This window comes from Cygnus olor, chromosome 11 (assembly GCF_009769625.2).
Source record: "Cygnus olor isolate bCygOlo1 chromosome 11, bCygOlo1.pri.v2, whole genome shotgun sequence".
In the NCBI taxonomy this organism is placed as follows: domain Eukaryota; kingdom Metazoa; phylum Chordata; class Aves; order Anseriformes; family Anatidae; genus Cygnus; species Cygnus olor.
In genome coordinates, this window is record NC_049179.1 from 6,980,848 (window position 1) to 7,004,670 (window position 23,823).

The 23,823-nt window shown below is 35.7% G+C and overlaps 1 protein-coding gene across 3 annotated transcripts in view; it reads right to left on the reverse strand.

Annotated features, from left to right (window-relative positions):
* VPS13C (vacuolar protein sorting 13 homolog C) overlaps window positions 1-23,823 on the reverse strand; it is an 88,563-nt gene that overhangs the window by 51,810 nt on the left and 12,930 nt on the right. For all 3 annotated transcript variants that reach the window (XM_040569631.1, XM_040569629.1, XM_040569630.1), the window contains 24 exons: window positions 23,583-23,663; window positions 19,623-19,680; window positions 18,778-18,905; window positions 17,805-17,911; window positions 16,949-17,120; window positions 16,435-16,497; window positions 15,352-15,487; window positions 14,667-14,761; window positions 12,745-12,887; window positions 11,155-11,347; window positions 10,876-10,990; window positions 10,316-10,452; window positions 9,482-9,608; window positions 8,765-8,882; window positions 8,282-8,411; window positions 7,836-7,914; window positions 6,677-6,816; window positions 5,985-6,138; window positions 5,511-5,587; window positions 5,276-5,335; window positions 3,373-3,526; window positions 1,656-1,772; window positions 647-750; window positions 201-368 (listed from right to left, as the gene is read on the reverse strand). In XM_040569631.1, coding sequence (XP_040425565.1) covers window positions 201-368; window positions 647-750; window positions 1,656-1,772; window positions 3,373-3,526; window positions 5,276-5,335; window positions 5,511-5,587; window positions 5,985-6,138; window positions 6,677-6,816; window positions 7,836-7,914; window positions 8,282-8,411; window positions 8,765-8,882; window positions 9,482-9,608; window positions 10,316-10,452; window positions 10,876-10,990; window positions 11,155-11,347; window positions 12,745-12,887; window positions 14,667-14,761; window positions 15,352-15,487; window positions 16,435-16,497; window positions 16,949-17,120; window positions 17,805-17,911; window positions 18,778-18,905; window positions 19,623-19,680; window positions 23,583-23,663 — 2,856 coding nt within the window. The remainder of the gene's footprint in view (window positions 1-200; window positions 369-646; window positions 751-1,655; window positions 1,773-3,372; window positions 3,527-5,275; window positions 5,336-5,510; window positions 5,588-5,984; window positions 6,139-6,676; window positions 6,817-7,835; window positions 7,915-8,281; window positions 8,412-8,764; window positions 8,883-9,481; window positions 9,609-10,315; window positions 10,453-10,875; window positions 10,991-11,154; window positions 11,348-12,744; window positions 12,888-14,666; window positions 14,762-15,351; window positions 15,488-16,434; window positions 16,498-16,948; window positions 17,121-17,804; window positions 17,912-18,777; window positions 18,906-19,622; window positions 19,681-23,582; window positions 23,664-23,823) is intronic.

Genomic DNA, 23,823 nt, shown 5'->3' on the forward strand with positions numbered 1-23,823 from the left:
AGAATGCACCCCCCGCAGAGTAGTAGTTTTTCAAATTCAAACCAGTTACAGTTTGTTTATCTGAGTTTATTAGTAGTGCATAAGGAAAATTAAGCCTACCCTTTCTCTTTCAGAAACTTAAGTTAATCTTTATACTGAGATTGCAAACAGGGAGGAATAATTGAAGAATTCAGCACAAGTCACACAAAGGCAAGACTTACCAGCAGAGACATGAGAAATTTGTGAAGGTATACTATTTGAATACAACCGACTCTCAAACATACAGCACCATCGACTTTTGACATATCAGTATAGGCTTCTCCCTCAGTAGCATATGGATATAAAGTCAGACTGAAACTGAAAACTTCATCTCCTACTATAGATACAGCCTAGAAAGAAAGAAATAGTATCTTCCAGCCATCAGTAGCTTCTAAGAAGGTATTTAATACAAAGAAAAACTAAATATATTGTCAGACTATCAGATACACTAATTAGATATGACCTTTTAAAAAACATCTGTTTAGACATCCATGCTTCACCATGTTTACAGGGAAACGGGTATTTACATGAAATCAAATATTTCAAAGAATACAATGTGTATTAAATTTCACTTGTACACACAAAATTAATGAAGAGTCAAGTAAGACTTAAAATCCTATAACTGTACTTTTTTATGAAGGGTCCTTGAATCAACATCTGTGACAATTATGTCTTTAAGTCGAGCAAAGAGTTCAGTTTGACCTGGCTGAAGAAGAAGAGATGAGTCAAGACCTGTAAAGTATAAGAAAATAAATGGCAACAGCGCATAACAGAAGCGGCACTCACTTTCAGGGTAGGGTGGACAACACAAATAGGGGAGGTGAGAAAAGGTCTTATCATATTATTCTTAAATTACATCGTTACAAACAATTCTGCTGTTAATCTTGCAATAATTCAACAAATATTACAAACCCACACATGCATGCATACATACAAAAAAAATTTTTGTTTTTCTCTTTTGTTTCCAAATAAAGTAAGTTATTTACAGCCTCTTCACCAAGGGGCACATGCACTACAAGTTCTATTACATCCAAGGCATTTTAGACTCCCTGTATCCAAGTAAGGATAATTAGAAGTAATTTCCAACTACCACAATTTATCCAAAACCAGAAAAGGGGGAGAGAGAGTGGTTTTTTTTGTTGCTTGTTTGTTTCTGTTTTTGTTTTTAGCAACACATTAAATCACATCCTAAAGAAAAGCATTTTAAGTTCTGGAAATTTAAGTTCGGGGGTGAGGGTAAAGAAACACAACCCAAAACAACAAATCCAAACAAAGCCTAGGAGTTCAAAACCAAAGGAAACAGTTTTAAGATGTATTAAATAACTCAGGTACACACACACCAAAAAAATACAAAATCTAGCACAACATGAGAAGTAACTCATAATCAAATTCCTTCAAAATTTGAATGCTAATTCAATACCTGAGTAGTTGATTACGTTTATCCAAATGGAGGCCAAAACATTACGACATAGTAAAGGACTGACTGGAAAAAATACTACAAGCCACATTTGTTCCAAAGCACAAGAGAAAAAAGCATGTGCTGAAAATTCATACCTTAACTATCTTTCAGTTCAATTATCAGCAGTTGCTTTGAAATTAAAATACATGATTAGTACTGCTAACAAAGAATTTAATACCTTGTATCTTGATCTCTGCAATGTTCTTTTTTTCATCACAAATATTTAAATAGAAGGCATCCAGCTTGGCAAAAAGCTTGAAGGCAAAGATGTCCTTATCCTTGGAAGGTCTAGTCACTAAAAAAAAAAGACAGAGGGTGTATTTTAAAGGCACATCATGCATGTTTTCAGTCGAACTCCTGAGAGCATTGGAGGGCTGTTTTAGTTTAGTTACTGTGGCATTTAGATGATTCAGTATTGTTTCCTATCACCACTAGTATATAACTGCTACCGTTCTATCTTGTGTGGGAGACAGGGATTTGGCCAACCTCTTTTCAGTTGTTTTTGGGGACAGGACAAGGGGCAATGGCCACAAAATGGAGCACAGGAAGTTCCGCACCAACATAAGAACTTCTTCACGGTGAGGGTGACGGAGCACTGGAACAGGCTGCCCAGGGAGGTTGTGGAGTCTCCTTCTCTGGAGATATTCAAGGCCCATCTGGACACCTACCTGGGCAGCCTGCTCTAAGGAACCTGCTTTGGCAGGGGGGTTGGACCTGATGATCTCTCGAGGTCCCTTCCAACCCCTACAATTCTGCGATTCTGTGATCTTAGGAAAAGAAAACTCCCTCTGAAGCCAACTCTATTGATAAAACATGTCAGCATTTCCTTGTTCATCTGTGTCTAGTATCACTCCCACCTACTGTTAAGTCTCTACTGATACTTTATTTTTTTAAATGAATGGTAAATGCTGTTGTAAGGAGAATAATTGCACAGTACTTTTAATATTAATTCAGCAGGTTCTCAGTACTGTTTTTTTCAGGTTATCAAATGTCCTACTTCGAGATCCTTAGATATTAACAGAAAACTTCAGCTTATAAGAAATGGCAAACCTTGAAAGCCTTTTTCAGGCAGCCAACATCTAGGTTTTCTGAGAGCAAGTATTAAGGCTGTGGAGAATAAGGTGAAGTCAAGCACAAGTGCCAAAATGATCTATGAGGGATAAACCAGAAACCATCAGACCTCACTGATGGTCTGCACCTTCACTAACCAAGAGTAGCAAGTGTTAATACAAGAGCTTAAATGTTTATGGATGTTGTTAAACAGCAGCAGCTTCTCAGTCTGCAGTCAAACCCACGCCATTTCAAGTTAAAAACAACTCTGACTATGACCATTCTTCGCTAAACGCCTCATTTCCAGTTCATGTGATGTTTGAGTTTTGCACTTTGTGTTGAAGGAAGTGAAGCTGCTCCCCTCAGTGCCCATTGTTTTGACAAATACATTTTTTGTTCCAGCGCTCTAGGAAAAGCCAGGTTTTCATTAGGCTGGCAAAGCTCTTGACTACTTCTTCTCAAGTATACTTAAATTGCCTAGTTCAATATCATAATTATCGAAGTACTATTTATTTCTTCTATTTTACCATGAACACTAAGATCATACTCTGAGTCCTCACAGAAGCGTCATGTACTGAAATTCAAGTTGATTTGTGAAATCAACTGTGAAACACAAGAACAGAAAGCTCACCTGAAGACACTATTTGTGACCATAACATTTGTGGGGTTTGTTGTTGTTTGTTTGCTTTTTTGAAATCAATCCTCCAGCCTGGAGAGCCACTGTGTCATAAGCTTTGATTCTCATCCCACTTTACAAAGTTAATCAGGTTTCTTTAGGATTTGATCCTTTGGTCAGCATGCAACACATCCACCCAGACTCATCATTCTGACAAACACAAAAGTACCTTTCTTTAATCTAATGTCATCTCGTTGCTTTTCTTCTTCAGTTGATGTCTCTCTACTGCTTTCATCCGCAGATGGACTAACAGCCGTTAGAAAACTGACAGCAGACATAAGGGCTTCTGTATGCAGCAGAATGTTTAATGATGAAAAAGCTACCTGTTGAAAACATGAGATTCCTCATCACAAAACATAGCTTACAAGTAGAAGAGCTGGACTGAGTTGCAAAAGCACCCTATGGAGCATAGCTACCTTAGAAACAGAAAAGCTGCATGTGTTATACCAGCAACAAGTTATAAAGGAAAAAAAGCTTTTTGTAAAGCAGGAAAGTGGTAAACTCAGAAAATAACTGAACCTGACAACAACTCAACAGCTTTGTTAAGCTATTACCTGGTTAGTCCAAAAGCAAAGTGACAAAATTAATTTAGAAGCATTAAAAGAGGGGAAACTCATTTACGACTAACCGAGAGACACATCTGAATTAAGGTAGTTAGCAGTTAGGTACTTAACCTCAACCAGGATTCAGTCTTCTCAAGCACTATGCTCTGTCAAACCCATATTCCTGCATGCTCATGCCATAACCCAGTACAAAGTAAAAGGGTAAGTGGCAGGTGGCTGTTACATTGATACTGAGGATAGCCATTTCTCAATAAATCCATTAAGGGAGTCCAAAAGGTGAAAACTGCCCACAGTTGTTTCTTTTTTTCTTTCTTTTTTTTTTTTTTTTTTTTAGCAAAACTTATTACCACTTGAATCGGCTTGAAATTGGAAAGAGTTCAAATCCAATTCTTACAAACACAAGTCCTGCCAAAGAGCTACAAGCCAACACCTAATCATGTAGGGAAAGATGATTTCTCTAAATATCAGCACTCTTCCATAGGGTGAAGTCAGTCAATTCAGCATATCTATCTACTCCACTAGCTGTGGAATAAAACTGTCATCCTCCACTGTGGCTTTCAGAGCCTTTTCTTAGGAAAAAGATGCCAGCATTAACTGGACTTCCCTGATGAAATCTGTAGAAACTGTAAAACTACTCAATTTTACTGAAAACTATTCAGGAATATTTCAGTTGTTATGCCAGAAAAAAGCAGGCAAAATATTTGCAATAAAGTAAAAAAGGGAGAAAGATGTCTTTTAAAGAAATGTCATATTTTTCTTATTTTAGTAATAGCTCATCACATTATGAAAACCAATAACTCGTTTTTTTATTTCCAGAGTTACTCAATATACTGTTTTTCCTTAGAATGAAAACTGACTCAGAAATATACCATTAGTACAACGGTCAGAATTTAACAAGGTAGGTACATGCTGCCTTATAAATTACTGCAGTAGAGGAAGATGTTTTTAATTTCTTGCCCTAGAGAATGACAGAAGTGATGGAGAGGAAAACAGTATCACAAGAAACTCCTTAATCGTATTTCAGAGTGAAGAATTAGAACGTGCTCCCTTCCACACCAAAAAAAAAAAAAAAAAAAAAAACGTCACTCACAAATGGATTTAGATTTCTATGGAAATTTACCCAAAGTACTAATTACACAGCTCACACAATAGAAATACTCAAAGAATTTGACAAGAAACAGAAAAACTTCTAGAACCAATACATTTTCCCCAATGCAGGCATTTGAACTTTATTATTTCAAATGCTTGAGAAGATACGGCGCTCCTACGTTATTTTAAATTTATTCACATGAGCTAATAACTAGACAGCTTTTCTCCATGGTTAGGAAATAGACTAACATACCTCTCTCGTACAAAGAGTATAAAAAAATCAAGTACTTTGGATCTCTACGTCTCCCCTGGTGCAAGAGGAAGAAATTAAAAAAACAGGAAAGCCAAAAAAACACCATCAATTCCCCACTTCTAAGCAAGCAAACAAAAAGAAAGCAAACAAAATCTGCAGGCACTCACTTCAATCTTCTGTTCAGTGTTGTCAAAAGTTGTCTGAAAATGTGGACCACTTCTGTCAGCCTGAAATGAATGATTAGCATGTAGCTTGTTAATTCAAACCACCCACTGTGCTCTTTAGAAGATACAAAACAATCCACACTCTCTGAATAGTACGCTTAAGACTTTATCAAGTACAGAAAAGGTTTAAACCAAAAAAAAAAAAAAAAGTCAACCTCTAGAAAAGCTTTATCTATACCTTGATATATTCCACCTTCAGAAGGTCCAAGCCAGGTTTATCTGAGGAACTAATTAGATGAAGGGGTGCTTTTTTACCTGTAACAACACACAAAATACACACAAAAAATAGAGTAATTTTTCTTCTTTCAGTGAACCAAAGGAATTTGTGCCTTGAACAAATAAGCTTTCAGTACAGTTTGTTAAAATATGTTGCACTGCCAAATATATATCAATAGTTTCCCACTGTTAGGTCTAAAACATAAAGACCGTTTCCCTTCTCCATCCAAAGCTATTTATTTATCTAATAAGCACTAACATGGCAGTCAAAAACTATCAACTGTATAATTGACACAAGCACTTCCAATGGAAAATTGCATAATAAGTACTGTGCCTGTGCAACTAGAACAATAATTGAATTTTAGTGAGCACAAAAACACAGGAGAGAGACAGTTTCAGACTACGGAATATATGCTATTTACTCCTCTTTCCTTACCTCCAATTTCATAGTAATCCAAGCTAACTGTCTTCAAATATGACACAGCTGCTAAATTATAGGTTTTGACTGTAGCCTCTGTCCCAAGATGCTTTACATCAAATACAAGTACTGTTTCTTCAGTTTTTTTTTGCCTGGTGAGCTCTAACAAAACCTGGATGAGCAAGAAATACACAGTAAGGCCATCTGTTCACATATTGTATTTTCTTTGCTCAAACCAACAATGAACAAGTGCTAATATTAATGCTTTGTGAATATCTGATGGTGGGAGACAACTATCTTGTGGATCTTACAAGTCTTGCTCTTCACAAGTGACCTGCCCAGGTACTTGCTTTGTTCTGCCATTGCTTTTTTTTTTTTTTTTTTTTTTTTTTCCTCTCTTGGTCAAATTGTGTCTGGAGTACTTTTGGTAGAAAATACTAGTTGCAAGAATGGACGTTTTACATTTTTTTTGTGCATAACACACAACTCATACACACAATTGAAGACTGTGTTTTATTTACGCTTCTTTCTATCTTACAAATAGAAATAACACATACACTTAGAAATATGTATATACATGTGTGTTGTTTCTTTAATGGCTATGTTTTGTGTGTCCATTAAGCTTGGAGAACACTTGTAATAGAATAATGGGTTGTGTTATTTTAAGTGGTCTTTATATAGGAGATTAAGATAGAATTACAGAGACATACCTCTTTAATTTCAAACTTCAACTGAAGATCTGTCAGTTCCTCTTCAGCAGGCTCCTTATTTCTTATTTCTTCTCCTTTAATCAGTATCCTGTCAGTTTGGTCAGAACTTTCTTCAAAATCAAAATATTCTTCTTCAGAGTCTACAGAACAGAAATGACCTCCTTCTTAGTAAAGGATAAACTTTTTCCATGAACAGGGGTAAATCTACTGCTCTATTTCCCATTCCAATGTCATTTCATACTGTACAAACTATTTAAACCTAACCCGACCAAGTAGTTTTCAGATCTATATTGCTTTCTTCCCATTAGATGAAGTTGGGAAAGTGAAAAAAAAAAAATTAAAGCCCTGTTAAAGCACTAGAGTTAGGCTGTATCATTAAATATTAAAGAATCTGTATAGGGGAAAAACAGTTCTAAAGTAAACTCCAAAAAAAACAAGTTTCCCGATTCCACTGTACAAGTTTCTCTCTAGAACTATGAAAATAAACACTCAAATCCACAGTATGAAGAAATTAATTTGGTATTTGCTATTCTAGCTCTGCATTTACTGAAAAAGGAGAGCTTTGCTAATATAAAACATTTCGGACAGTACATCTGTGATGTCTGTAACAGTATTTCTGCCACATGCTGGTTGCTTACGCAAGTACATGTGCTTTAGCCTTGTTATTTATCTTTTCCATATGCCTGCCTCCAAGTCAATGTCTTAGACTTCAAACTCTTCAAGTAGCAGAACCAGCAGATTAGTTTTTGACTAAATCAGTGTAATTTAATTCTCAAACACGTTCATCAGTTCAATTCCCTAAAAAGATGTCTCATGACATTTGGATAATTAAACTGGATTGCTGAACATCTGAACGGAGTTTTTATTAACATCTCACTCATATTTCAAGAGGTTTCTTATGCAATGCATTATTTGCTTATTGCAAAAAAGAGTATGAATTCATCTCCAAAAAAAGGGGTTTTGTTTTTTAAAAAAGTAAGTTTCGTATTCTGATGTAACAACAGCATCTTAATACTCATGCAGTGGAAGTTAGAAACAACCATACTCATCCCTAGTGTCCTTATAACATGTTTTAAGAGCAATGCTAGCCTGGAAATTTTAAGTTATTCCATAAATGTTGGCTGCCTACTTTTACTAAGGGGCATGTACGTTTTCTTACCTGACACTATTTCTGCTAACAACTGGTGGGTTTTAAGTAACCCTTTATCAACAACAGGAATTGCAGGAATCATTGCTACCTACATAGAGCAGAAAGAAGAAACCATTATTTTAAAGTCCACATAACATGGTATGTTCAGTTATATTTTCCACTGGTTATGCATCTTTCAGCTGGCCTTCCCCATATTTCTTAGAAATGTGAGATTCTCCAATACTTATACTGAAGCCAATAGGACAGTGACAAAGTCTCAGGTAACCTTGTTTGAATAAGCCCAGCATGTTCTGATATTAAGTTGTATTGGCACCACTCTGCCTAGCTCAGATAGACAATAGATCTCTAACTGAAAAAGAGAAAGGACATTAGCAGGAATTCACACTTAAAACAATCACTTTGATCGTGTCTTCTTATTTTTTAAATTTCATTTTTATTAATCGTAGTCAGCTTACCTTTGTGCTTGCAATTGACACAGATGGCTTCTGAGGCAATGGAATGCTATCAATCAGATCAAAAATTGCCTTGATTTTCTTGTCAGAGAGTCTGATATGTACCAAAGGAAGCCCTCCTGACACTTTAAACCTTAAAAAAAAAAATTGATTCACTCCAAGAAAAAAAAAAAACAGTACATATCAATTCTTGATTTAAAATGTTACTAGTAACTATGCTAATATATAAAATATGATATCGCATCACAGTAAAGCTTGTGAATCTGTATTAAAAAATAGGCGTTGGACTCATTTTAATGACTTTTTTTAGTCAGTAACAAGTGAAGGTGACCAGAGAATTATTAGAGAAGAAAGGGTTTGTGAGAAGTAGTAAGCTAACTATTTCCTACATTAATGTGTTACTAAACCCTTGCAGAAAATACATATATTTTTCTTTTCTATAAATACACAGTAATTAAAGAAGTCCTCTCAATATTAATACATTACTTTGCCATCCTGGTATCTTTTTCCACCATCGATTTTGCCAGCTGTACATGAATATCCATAGGCTGCAATATATGCAAAGTTGATGGATGTTGAAAACGAGCCTTCTTCCAGTCTTCACCTGCAAGTATTCAATCAACTTATATGACAAACATTGCTTGCTAATTGCGCTATCTAATGCATTGTGAGTAACCAAATGGCATCCCCAGGAAAACTTAAAAGAACCCACTCACAAAAGAAGCCAGAACTATTTAGGTGAACTGTTTTAAGAGCTTTTAAATAGATTTTCAGTATTCCTTAACACTATGTTAACTTAGCAGCCTTAACCCAATTCCACACTAAAAGATACATCTGAATATAAAATCTTTAAAAAGTAACCTAGCATTTTGTTAACCGTAAAATATAAGTCCAAATTAAGTATTACTATGGCCAACTTTAGTACATTTGCCAGAGCATTAAGGAAAACGTAACAGTCCTATGCATTTATGTTGCTCACTGGCAAAGAAATAATACACCAGTCTCAAAACAAAAAACAAGCAGGTGCTTTAAGAGAAATTAACATGCAAACTTTTCTTAGCTGAATACCTGAGAGCAGACTATTACAATCTTTTACATAACTACTGGTTTTTGTTCGCCTTCCTTCTTTAAAAATATTTTTACTAATTACAGGCAATTATCCTTAATCAACCCTTTGAGTAAACGGCAACTATGTTTTGTTACCTGCTCTTCCAAAAAGAAGTTGCACATTTTTTATTTCCATGTCAAACTTGTCATAAGCTTTGTCCATTATCTCCTCTAAAGATGAAAAGCTAGAAGCTTGACTACTGCCTTGATTTATGCTGTTCAGCTAAACACATAAGGACAAGACAAAATTAAGTCTCAAACTTACATACATTTACATGCTATTATTTCTAGTGATGGTGAAAAAGACAATTCATAGGAGTTTACGATTGCCATTTGGAGCCTTACAGAGATGAGATCTTTATTTCTTTAACACTTCACTCACCAAGGATAGGTAGAATACTTTTTTTATTTCTCCTCATGGTATTGAACCATTCATATTCAAGTAATGTAAAATTAATTCTCATTATTAGTTTATTGCTGGAGTACAACCAAAATATTTACTTGGCTAAAATCAAGTTAAATAACTGTCATTTTTCAGTTTTACAGGAACAAGGAAATGAACTTTCAAGCTCCAAGAAAAAAAAAAGGTATTTTATCCATTAAAGATATATCATTCTATAAAAAAGGGGGAAACATTCACATTTTGCTGAAGACATGGAAGATTAAAACTACCGTGATTATGATTCACCAAATATGGAAATGTTTTATTGGTGGATTAACTAGTAAAACTATGTCAAAAGACAACCTAACAGCTCTGAACACCAATGAAACTGCTGACCCCAACTGATTTTGTAGTAAGCATACTATGCGAAAACACATTCACAGATGACCACCTTCATCTTCTGAAAACCATACAGTTCCAAATGACAGCTATGTTAAAAGAAAAAAAATATTTTCTTCCTCCGAGTTTATAAAAGATCATCTATATACCTGAAATGTACCAAAGTCCAAAATCAGCAAATCTGAATTTTCATGGTAGAAACCTGTCTGTGGAACCACAAGGTAGGAAGGCTTCAGATTAATCTTCAAGTCAAGGACCTTCCTCATTTCGATAATATGAGCTAATCCTTAAATAAAAGGAAAGGTACATAAAAATTGAAATACTAGTCACAAGTAAAATAGTTCTTCCAGACAACATATAAAGAGATATTATCTCAAAGACAGGGCATATTGAATGAAGTCTTATTTTCATACAAGTTTACTGTTTTCATAGAATCAGTTTCCACAAAGAGAAATCAATCATAGAATGGCATTTTCCCAGTAAACTGAATACTCCTCCCCACAAAACATTCACTAATCCAAGCCAAAAGAAAAAACACAAGGCAACAAAAAAATTAGTCATTCTATTAAGCCAGCAAAAAACACACAAGCAAAGTTTTGCAAATCATATAGAAACATTTTATGATACTGATATATACAATGTTTATGATATACAAACATTCATATTTTATGAAATTATCTCACTTCAGGTGAGATACACATTATCTTACCTGTAGCAGTTCTTTCTTTGATTTCTTCCAGCTTCATTAACGTGGCTGATGTTAATCTTTCAAGATCCATTCCCTTACTTGTCTGAAAGAACTCTACCGTTGCGTTTATTGTTCTCTTTTCATGAAGGAAAGAGATACAAGAATTATCAACATATACAGAAGTCATTCAGTAAAAAAATACAAAATAGATCTTGACTGATCAAAGAGAATTAGAGCAACGGTAGAGAAAGAAAAGAATCAGAATCAGAAAAAGAGGGAATAATTTTGTTAACTACTCACTGCATCGTATTTTATTTCCACAGACTGTGATTCAATACTAAGACTCTGATCAGCAGTACTATCTTCTGGGTTAATATTAAACTCTATCTTCAGTAGAGAAGACCTGCTGTCTCCTATGGAAGCCACAAGAGATGGTACAACGTTTTGTTGTCTCAGGCCTGTAACGTACCAGTTTTCAAGCTTGGCTTCCACCCTAAAGAAGATAAAAAGTTAAATATATTTAATTACAATACAGAACACAGTTCCATCTATTGAAAACAAGCAAAATAAGAAAGCGTTTGATAAAGGAAAACAAAACCAACCTAGCTTCATAGGACTAACACACCACATGGTTAAGAAATTGTAACATGGATAGATTAGGGAAAAATAGATAGGAAGTGAGTTGTTCACAGCATGACAAGGACGGTATTTTATTTTTATCTTCTGTCACCTTCAAAGTGGAGTAAAAGTAACTTTCAGCTCATATTTACTAAGAAAATCAGTTCCAAGAGAAAATAGGTAGAATATTTATACTACAGGTAAAAAAATAGTAAAAATGTTAACTATTACTTAGTGATTTCAAAACAAGTTATGGGCTTGGTTTGGCGCAAATGGATACCCTTTACTGCCAGCTTTCTTAGGAACACCGGTAAGTGGAATCAGCAGAAAAATATCTATGAAAGAAAGAGCAGTTTGGTGGTGTCCACATGCCTAACTTCATTCGTATTTTGAAGTAACTATTAGACATAAAACCAGTTTTAGGGTCCTGGTTTGCTACCATCGGAATTTCTTGACTCTGGGCGTAACTGAAGTCACAAACCTGACTTCATTGAGATAACCTAATGACATTTGTCCAGAAAATTAAAATCAACAGTATTTTTCCCTACTGTTTCAGCCTTGCCAACTAAATTATATAGCACACTTCGGTAAAAGTTTTTTCAAAGCTTTTTTTTTTCCAGCACTCAGTCTGCACTTTTAATGCTACCCCCAAAAATGTTTTCAGCAAAATATTTCCACAATTAACAACTGAACTGGTGATCTTATGCATGAAGTCAAGTGATGATAGAACTGCAAATCAAAGTGTAAAAAAATGCACAAACTCATTTTCTAGCCACCGAAACATTATTCCTTGACTGTATAACACAATTGGTGTTCAGTATCTCTGATGTGCCCTTTGTTAAGGGGGACAAAGGTCTCAGCTGTGCTGGTTCATCTCCTACCCACAACATACAGACGTAGATTTTCTTTTCTGTAGGAAGTAATCAAGCAGCACTTTTGGTAGCTTGGCTGGAATGTAATCAGCTCAACCACTTCACACTGCTTAAGCATCAATTCCCAAAATATTCAGCACTTCAACATCTGGATTCAAGAAAAAGATGACTCATATTCACACACAGCAACAAGTAGCATTCCTTTCTTCATTCCCTTCAATGTTATTTATCAAATCGACAACTTTTAAAATTATCTGCAATGACTGAAATAACAGAATCCCTGTAAACGTACAAGTCAACATACAATATAATACAAAGAAAACTACCCGAGGAAAAAAGGTTAGAAGTTTGAAAAAGAAGTAATGTTTCTACTAAAAAAAGAAAACATCAATCTAATTACTTAATGGCTTGTGCTCCTGGGCGTTGTGATATTTTCGTACTCAGATCAATTATCTGTACTTTAAGAGTTTCTGCCACATTCTTGTCTTCTTTAATCGTAAGCGAAGTGCTTAAGAGCTTCAACGTCACAACATGGGCAATGTACTAGTGAGAAGGACAGAGAAAACTGAAATTAGTCGTCTTGATCTGAAATTTTTTTCAGCGCTCGTAATTTAAATCCATCTAACGAAATGTGTAATTGCAGCTATTCCAGTAGCCATACATCCCCATGCAGGAAGCTAGCTATAGAGAACTTTCATTCAGCCCTCACTAGTCAATTCTGCAATATAAAATAGCATATTTCAACAAATGCTGAGCAAATAAAATCTGTATTTCTTTTTAAGATTCATAGGAGTTTAGGCTGTGAAATCAAGCATAGGTAAGTTACACTCAATAGACAGCTAGCAAGACCAGTAAACAAAATTGTTATAATCACACCAAATAACTACATTTTAGAAGTCATTGCATAAATGCCTTTGTTCTTCCTGCTTAATGTCAGGTATCAACCTTGTCAAAGATGGGTAAGCCTTTCTATGTACCATTTGTGACTACATCAATCAGTAACTTAAAAAGAATCAGACCATACTTCCCAATTCAATTTGAAGCCTGCACATTTCTATGTGGTACTGACAGAGATGAATGCATCTTTACACTTAATCATCTGTCCAAATTAAAAATGGAAGTTTTTCCTACAGAGTTAGGCAAGAATGTGTGAAACAAAAGAATGCAAGAGTACTGGGCACAGTTTGGGTTGTTCATCATCTTTGCTGGTAACAGAGGCATGTTGCTGCTCTGCTCTTTTCAATTTAACAAGAACCAAAGTTCACACGATCATGCAGAGGCTGGGATTTTGCCCCCCAAATAATTCTGAGTTTCCCTGTGTGAAGCACATGTAGGCTTACGACGACAAAATTTAACAAATATACACAAGGGTGGAAGATTGGAACATTCAGTTAGGCAAGCAGGGGAAAACAGACAAAAGTCTCCTTGAAGGAAACAAAGAAGTGCTTCTCTAAGTGATGAGCAACTAGAAGCAGAGCCACCAGTCACGTTCAGATTTAAAACAAGACTGGTAATTGCACTGTCTAAAAATAGCCATACTGAGAGAAACCTTAACATTAAACACATTCTCGTTGTCTCCTTTGTAACTTTCAACTGATAAACCCTGCCAAGAATACTATACCAGCAAGTTGATATTTTATTCCTTTGCTTAACAAGCCAAAAAATATCCATCACAAAAGTCTTGTGTTCTTTTTTAAATATATGCTTTTTTAATTTATGCTTTCCTTCCTGTTGCAGAAACAAGTATAACAGGAATCTCCGAGTACTTCTTATGAGGACAAAGGTTTCAACAGGAACATAGCATGATCCCTCTAACAAAGGCATCCCAGGAAGTGGCAAGCATTAGGTGAAACAGGAAATAATCACATGCTAATGTTCACCTTTATACAAACAACAGCTCAATTATCAGAATAACTGACTTCTGGATTTACAGAACAGTCAAGACAACCATACAGGCTAGTTCATTTTTTGCCACAACAGGAAGCAAGAGATAAACGCTACTTTTTCATTACTAATGTGGCATCTTTTTTCATTTACAGTTAGCTTTTATTCTCTTCAAAGTTGCAAACAGGTATCTATCTATCTTCCAGTTTGCTACTTCTAAATCACTCCGCATTAGGGCTATGCACGAGGCAAAACATCCAAGAAAACATTAGCCATTCCTCATGTTTTCTAACTCAGAATTTATACGTTTATTTATCTTCTTTACATATTCCGCACAGATCTTATTTTTACCAACACATTCTTTAGCTTAAGAATAACGTGTCTGAAAGTTGGGTTTTTGTCTGTCTGTTTTTAAACCACCCATTAAGAGTCATTTACCTGTTTTGGTAAGGAAAGGTGATGGGAGCTGTCACTATAACCAATAGCAGTAAAGAGCTTAGCTTTCTCTTCTGGTGTCATTAGTTCATCAATAGCTAAAAAAAATGAAAACCCACAAAAATGTACACTTGAGTACAGCTAAAAACGTACGAGAGGAAAATTGGTTATGGTTACTAACTAAAGTTCCGCTGACACAAAGCTCATCTTCTGTTTCTCCATACTGCAGTATGTTCCATATTATAAAATAATAACCAGCCTTCATATATGGCATTACATACATAGCAGTGAAATCATTTATTAGACTACCCATAATTTCCAAATACAAAAATAACTTTAAGGAGTACTATTAGAATACATCTCTCATCCAGACAACAATCAACAGATTACAGTATTTCACTTGATGCATATTGCGCTACAGCTGTAAACTCAATGTTCTTCTTCTTACAAAGTTCTAAAATGCTTATAGCCATTTCAGAAATAGGCCGTATTTCTCAACTCAACAGTCAGTAACAGTATGTAATACTATAAAATAGATCAATACTGCATGGTACTGTCTATGCTGTACTCTCTTCTGTATAGTAGGAAGCAAGATATATTGTAACTTGTTTCTTTATCATTATTAAATAAAAGTACATAGTAACTTAAAAGCCTATTAAAAAGTTAGTATATTACAGCCTATACTTACTTTCAGGAACGGATGAGTCTTCATCTTCCTTTTTTCTAGATTCTCTCTTACCCCAGAAACCACTAAACCATCCTCCACTTTTTTTTTCACCTTCAGTGGCTTTCTTCTTCAGTAGTTTCTGTCCTGATCTTATCGTCTACAAACCAGACATTAGAATATGTAACTAATTATAATATGTTTTTTTTCTGTAAATAATTCATGTATGCATGCATGTATGTTGAATAGATATCTGAGAGACAGCAACATTATACATGCAAGGGATTAAGACCACTGACTCAGCAGACAAACAAAAAGAGGACGGGGGGCAGGGACAGAGTGGAGGAAGAGAGAATGCAAGTGTGTGCTACTTTGGGTGCTCTTTCTCGAGTCATTTCACTAGCATTCATACTGCAAAAAGGCAGGAACCGTATGAAAAGAGAATGAGTGGGGATACAAGAAGCAATTACATTTCTAACACTACAGTAACAAACCTGATGACCGAGCCACCTGTAAAACTGCATATATTTAGTAATATTTATTTTTTTCTTACATCATAGTCACGCTTTCACTTTGCATTAAAAAAAAAAATCTAGGTATGGCCACGATATCTCAAAAACAAGCAACATCATTACTGGTTTTTCATCTTTTTTATGTACATTCCAGATGTGTTGATTTCCAAAATAAAATGCATATTTAATCTACCTTTTAACAACTCTATCATAGGTATTCTTTAATTAGACTGGCTATCCACTAGAAAGGGACCAGAATACAGATAGTATGGAAACAGCTGTATATGTTTGATTCAAATACCTGCAGAATCAGTCTCGAAATAACAAAAGTCAAAGGAAGAAAACAATCATAAACCCTGAGACAATCTCCTGAATGGTACAGTGTACACAGTAGAAACACTGTGTGCACACAGTGTTAAGTTTTAGGGACTGGTATCCAGTTTGGAAATTGATTTACTCCTATCCTGTAAAGACTGGCAACTTGCCTTCTCTCTTCCCCATCCAGTCATTTGTCACCACATTTTTTTTTCAAGATTTTATCATGATAATCTTATTTGAAGTGTTAAAATATTACTGAACAGAAATTATTTCTTACCTCAACTTGTGCTTGTTGTCTTGCTAGGATTATATTGAAGACATCAAGCTTTCTTTCTAGGTCCTGTAAAAACGTATGATGAAATCATTTGCCTCTCAACGACATTTAGGAGATGCTCACCAATACAATCACTCTACCAGCCCCTTCATCCTTATACCCTAATTTCTTCCTAGACATGCTCCTTTCTGTCAAGGGTATATCTCCTGCCAAAGTTCACTTAAAAGGTGATGTTTGATGTTAGACAGCCTGATTTTTTTTTTAAATAGATTAATCTTGCACTTCAGTAAACATGTCCAAGTTCATTACTCTGCAACCAAGAGAGGTTAATTTAACAGCAATTCACTAGAATTCTCTCTTTTCCCAATAGGTTACATTGCACTTCTGATGAAAACTGTCTTTCCAGAGCTCCTCTGCCCTAGTAAAACTATCAACCTTGATTACTCTCATGTACATTTGAACAATTATTTAATTATGGGACCAAAACATACTTTCTCTCAAGAAAAACACCACATACCTGAATTTGCTTCTGTGTTTCTTCTGACAGTTTACTCTGTGTCAGCTTATTTTTGTACATTTTCTTATAACTCTTCAGAAGCTGCCTGTGTTGTTTCATGTTACTCCACGACCACATACGAGTATGTCTTCTGATGTGAATTTCAAGAACACTGTCACCTGCGTATTTCCACCTACAACAATTCCCCACTTGTAAGCAATTTCTTATTTCATTTTGTGTAAGGCAACTTAAACATTGCAGTGGATGTAGCATATTAGTATGCACTTTGTTCACCACATCCTTTAAGTAACTTTGTTTATAAAACTTTTAATGGTTTCAACATCACTTCTGAAAAAGACTGATGAATTATATTTAATGCCTGAAGAACTATAAACTGACATTCTCTATTGACTTCTGCATGTTTACAAATTTGGGCTGTAATAGCATTAAGTACAATTACTTGATGCTGTTTGCCAAAGTGCTTAAGAACTCAGAAAGAGATCCATAAAACATTATCAATTCAAAACTAACAACTAAAATTAGAGTTGACATACGTTTCCCTCGTAAAACATTGCCTAATTTTTTCTTTAGTCATTCTAAAACTGCATTCTAACCTCTAGAACAAACATTGGCTTTTTGTTCACAGATTCTGGGATCAAAGTTAGCTTTCAAGTAATTTTCATCAGTTATTTAGTTCTTTCACATAATCCTTCTGCAAACCTTTTTTTTTTTTTTTTTTAACTTGGCTAAGCAAAGCTATATTAAAGTTATGATACATGCAATCTCATTCTAAAACTGTATTAACCACAAAGGAGAATGAAAAGCCTGGAAAGGACTACAGCATCTCCCAAAAAATGCATGAACATATTCAACTTACCACTGTCTGGCATTTTTATGGAGAGATACATTTGGCCTAAATCTTCTGTACGGTGCATTGCGAACCATATAATCTACGGACTCCAGAAGGTCTATCATGCTGAGGTACTAAACATAGGAAAACAAGCTTCTTGGCAAAGGTTCAGATGCCATTACACGCAATGATTAAAATACATTTATATGTTTACTGTGGCCTTCACTACTCCCCAAACTACACAGAAATGTAAGCCTATGCATTTTCATTAGTACATTAAAGTAGACCAACAACTATACCTATTATTCTCAGAGGACACCACCATCTCAATTTCTGGTTTCCTTGAAGAACAAAGTAATTGCATTTCTGTTAGCCTGCTCAGAACAAAGTCGCTGACTTTCTCAAACCAATCTTATTTTCTTCCTTGGTCAATACACAACTTCCCCAATCCTGGAACTGCATTTTCATAAGCATTACTGGCACTGTTCTGAACACAGATTACACTTTAATATCAATGAGAGCTATTTAGCCAACTGTTAATTACCAGTGAATAACTGACAACAATACCATTGCTGGGGAACAATCTAAATTGATTCCTTGATAATTCAGTACGCTTTGTTGTCAAAGCCAGTATACACCATTCATTCCCATCCTTGCCTCTCTTCAGTTATAGTATCAGCTTACAGTTTTAACAGTTAAAGCAAGGTAAGGGCTAATCAAAAGAATGATTCCGTTCTCTATGTGAAAGAAATGCTACTGAAAGTGCTGTCCCCAGAGGGTCCACATATAACAGGGTCAGAGTACCTGGATCTAGTGGCAGTGAGTGACTTACATAGTGAGAAAAGGACTTGACACTTCACCACAATTATTGATACACATTTCAGTCTATGCACCTATCAACGTAACTCCTAAAGAACACTGTTTTTCAACAACAAAAATATCCTACACAAAAAATCCTCACAAACTGAAGTAGATGATAACATACACCAAGCCAACTTACCTGTGGCTTAGTGAGTTCCACGGCAATTCTCTGTACTTCTACATTACAATCAAGCTTGGGAGTTTTCAGTTCTACTTCTGCATATGGGTTGATATAGAGTCTTGCAGAGGCTGATACTGGTCTAAAAACTTAAGAATTAAAATTATGTGTATATTTACAATTAAAATACATCTTAAAAGTACTTAAGTGCACTGCCTGATACATCAAACTTCATAGGGATAATGCATATGCCCAAGACCCATAGAAACAGCACGTGATTCTTACCACAAATGAGCTTAGTCCAGCGTTAGTCAAAGAGAATATAAGCTCTGAGATCACAGAATGGCTCGGGTTAGGAGGGACCTTAAAGATCATCTAACTCCAACCCAGCTCCCATAGGCAGGGATGCCACCCACTAGATCAGGTTGGCAAAGGCCCCATCCAGCCTGGCCTTAAACACCTCCAGGGACGGGGCATTCACAGCTTCTCTGGGCCACCTGCTCCAGTGCCTCAGTACCCTTACAGTGAAGAATTTCCTCCTAATGTCCAGTCTAAATCTGTTCTCTTTTAGTTTAAGACCATTCCCCCTTGTCCTATTGTTATCTACCCAAGTAGAGTCCTTCTCCATCTTTTTTATAAGACCTCTTTAAGTATTGAAAGGTTGCAGTGAAGTCTCCCCAGAGCCTTCTCTTCTCCAGGCTGAACATCCCCAGCTCTGTAACAGAGATCTTACATTAATCTGTTAATGTGACAGAGATGTTACATTTAGTTTTTTTGTAAAATGAAGCTACTATGGGCCTGCCTGCATAATCGGGTCAGACTAATTAACATGCTCAAAGCAGCATATATTCATATAGTTTACTTACTGTATTGGTAGTCTTGAGACTGGTTACCACCACGTGGAATTCCTCTTTTCAGCTGATCCTGTGAAGAAATATGATACTGTCTAATAATTGCTGAAAGGTACTACTTTTGGGCGGTTCCCTACGGTTTAAGTAGACCAACTCCAATTCGCATGTTTTCTGCAGGAGTCTTCTCCCCCCTGCATCCCCAAAAGGCATATCTAATATAGCACAAGTACTTAGAAGTAAAAAGCTTTAATATACCTTTTTTTAAAAAAAAAAAGATTAAGTTTCTCTCTTCAAGGGGAAGGTTAGTACAGTTTTCATTCAACTTTGTTTAGAGGTTCATGGAACCTTGAAATCTTTCAAAAACCAGTGTGTATGAACTTAGAAATATCATAGCTCATGTATACATTCAAACACGTAGCATAATAGATCAAGTGTTTGTTTTCAAACTACTTGAGGGTACTGAGAATAAATATTCATAAACTACCCCTTCTCATGTTTAGCACATAATGAGGCCACTTAAGCCTTCCAGTATTTCACGGGTAAGACTGAAACTAAAGATAGAAAGAAGTCAGGAAAGTAATGCAACAGCCTGAGAGGTCTCAGAAATATCATGCTAGAGCTGAGTCTTCATTCAAAATGAAGTCTGTTTGCCGCTACAATCGTTCCACAATTTATTGAGAATGCTGTATTTGATGCTACCCAAACATTTTAGCTAGATTCCAAATTGCAATGGCACAATCAGTTAAAACAGGAGGCATGCTTTTAGGACAAAGTATGTATTATTGCATGTATTACATGAAAGCAGATGAAGTTTCTGTCATATTTTACAAAGTCTGTCAACATCAAAAGTTGTTTTTACGTGGAAAATATTTCACAATTATGAATTTCTTCAAGCAATTCCTTTTCCCAGTTCCTTAATTAAAAACAGCTTTACATTTTATAAAAGGTACAGTTCTCATTAAAAATATTTGTATTTCAACTTATCTTCTATCTACTGCTCCACAGTAATAAAAGCTAGCTTTTCGATGAGATTAAGTGTGTAACAGCTAATCTCACAAACAGCCATATGCTCACATTATTTAAAATATGAAGACTGTTGTATGAAAGTGACAGATTGCTATGGATTACACAGCTTATTTTAACTACAAGTCTGACCAATAAGCTACAATAATAAATACTTTTAAACAGTATTATCCAGAAATTGTAAGACTAAAATGGCCTGTCTGGATAGAAGGTCTAGCTTTCCAGGAAACAAGCTACACTATGAACTACATATAAAATGTATTCAGGTCTTTAATACAGAGAATGCTACTAAAAATATGTTATTTGCTGTTTATTTAGTTTATGTATTTGTTTTAAAACTGTGAAACAGAGAGGATTTAACAAGCTGTTGAAAGGATTTCCACAAGTAATCTTATGCCCATGCCAAATTCCAGTCTTCCCCCATGTTTCTTCAAGCCTTCTCAGATGTGTTCTGTGCTGCTTCCTGCTTTCCCTCTCTTCCCCTTCTATGCACAGGGCCATAAAGATTGCCAAATTCACCAAAGCACACAAAGATCACAACTGACAGATTTTTAACTCACAGAAATGATGCATCAAAAGCTGCAGCTATGATCTCAAAAGAAATGCCCCATCACAAGACGCAAAACATCCAAATGACAATCCCAGTATGCAATGTGACACTAGTACAAAGTGCCAAAACTGCTAGGGATTTCAAGAACTGGAAAAAACTGCAAGTGGTGAGATGCTTCGAGTTAACAGGTGATCAGAATACTAGACACCATCTGCTACAGTGGAATTGTTCTGCCATCAACCCTCAAATAAAAGTTTACATGCAGGACATACCACAGGCTTTTGAAACAGAGAACTCCATTTTATAGTCATGGAGAGCAAAGCTCCCACTTCTTTCAGAGATTATGTTAAGAACTCAATTGATGATGTCAGGTAAGCCAGTGTTAGATGGCCACAATGCCATCTGTCCACAAGCATGTGAAGCACTGATTCACCAAGGAACTTTTCCTGTGCAACATGTGCTAGGTGACCCTGCTTGGTGGTGGGGGCGGGCATGGGGGATGACTAGATCTCCAGAGGTCTTTTCGAACCTCAACCATCCTGTGATTCCATGGACAATTTTGGCACGATGCATTTGAAGAACTAAGGCTTTTGCTGCTGTCAATTCAAACAGTGTATTCTGTACATACTGGTTTGCATTTACATCTCACTTCAGACTGGTTGAGATCTAACAGAGAAAATATCCACAGAAAAGCTATGACGCCGGTGTCTGCAAGTATTATGATCAAATGTCACTCACTCCACGATAACTCTGAAAACACTGACATTAACTTGGCTGTTATTAATATGCAAGCATCTCTGCTAAACTAGAAAGGCATAAGGGAAAGTGCTCTGAGGTAATTCAGCTATTTAAACAAAGCAAGAGACTACAGACAGGATAAAGAATCAACATATTCACAGCATTTTCTACATACAGTGAACTTAACACCCCAGCTTTGAGACAAAAAGAATTGCTCTACAATGGGAACTTGAACAGAATAAAAGGATGTCTTAGGTTTCAAGATCCATGTAACAGGCAAGATTCAGAGTACACTTCCTCACTGGTTGGTTTTACGCTTAAGTTTTGAACCAACCTTCCCTATCAGCATGAAGCCTATCTGGTTACGTATATCTTTTATTAACTAGGAAAAAAAATAATAATAAAAGATACCTCTAAAAGACAAGTACAACAGAAGAAAAGGAAACAAGGGAAACAAGCAGTATTGTACAAGGATACACAGAATATTTGCATAACCTCTATAAACAAGCTGTTTTTTAACCACATTAATGTCATAGCCATCTGAAATAAACTTAACACTAATGGTGTCTTTACAGTTCAGTAGTCCTCATCTGTAGCACAGAAAGAGGATGTTTGCCCTCAGACATAATTTGTATCTATACAACTGCCCTATTCATAGCACTAAAGTTCCCAGTTCCCCTTCTGAGGAAGTAAAACTTGTGAGAGAAGGCAGAAATGAAAGCAAAGCAAGTACTTCATAGACTTACAACATTACAAGCTGCAAGAGACAATTACTCATCTAGCTAATAGCTACCCAAAACATGAACAAAGCAGAAATAAAGAGACAGAGCCTCCAGGAAACTTACATACTTAAATTTGAGTTTAAAATGCTAATTTAACGGAAAGAATAAAATACATGCCTCTTGTTCTGTATGCAATTTACACTCACTGCCCTCCTACTGTGTCTCATCATCTGCAATGGAGCACCTTCACGTACTTCAGTCTCTTCAGTCTGACAAGTGCAGCATATTCATTCATTCATATATAAAACTTATTCTAATAAACCTCTTCCAAAATTTTACCAGAGCTGTTTCCCACAATGAGGGGTTCTACCTTAATAGAAATACTACATTAACCTCTCTAACTTAAAAGTCCGAGGATTGATACACACTACCTATAAGCTTTGGTTTGTTTGTTTGTTTGTTTTTTAAAAAAAGCTTTCTGCTTTAATATCTTGTTCTTCTGTTTGGTTTTGTTTCAGTCACACAGCTTAGGTATCTGGATAACACATGATACGAGTTTCTGCTCTGATAAGGACATAATATTCTGAAATTTTATTAATTCTGTGTTCATTTAATGATTTAATTTTCATTACAGTAGCTATATAAAACCTCATATAGCCTAGATACTAACAAACAGTACTTGCTAAGGTCAAGATGAACATGCCAACAAAACTGATTTTAAAGACCCAATTTCTGACCATTTCTAAACCTATAGGAGTTGGTAACATATAGAGGTAACAAAAAAGGATTAGCGTTAATGGTGTGATGGATTAACATATGACTCCGGTATCAAAATAGAGTTGACCAAAATGTGTGAGGGTGGGGGGTTGTAGAAATTAGTATGGCATAACTTAAAATACCACAAGAGCCGTGAAATATGGTACACATTTTCTTCTACATTACCAATATTTGTTCACGGGAGCCATGATAATACATTTTGCTGTGTACATTCCAATAAGCACTGAGGCTGTCCAAGCACAAAAGCTGCGTAGGGAAAAAAAAAAAAAAAATCAACAGATTCCATACTCAGTATTCAATCCATACTATGAATTTAGCTTTCCATTTGAGAAAACAAAGGCATGTTAGACAGCAAATATACTACAAGCACTGAGATGTATTTAATCTTTAAAGCACTAAGATTTAT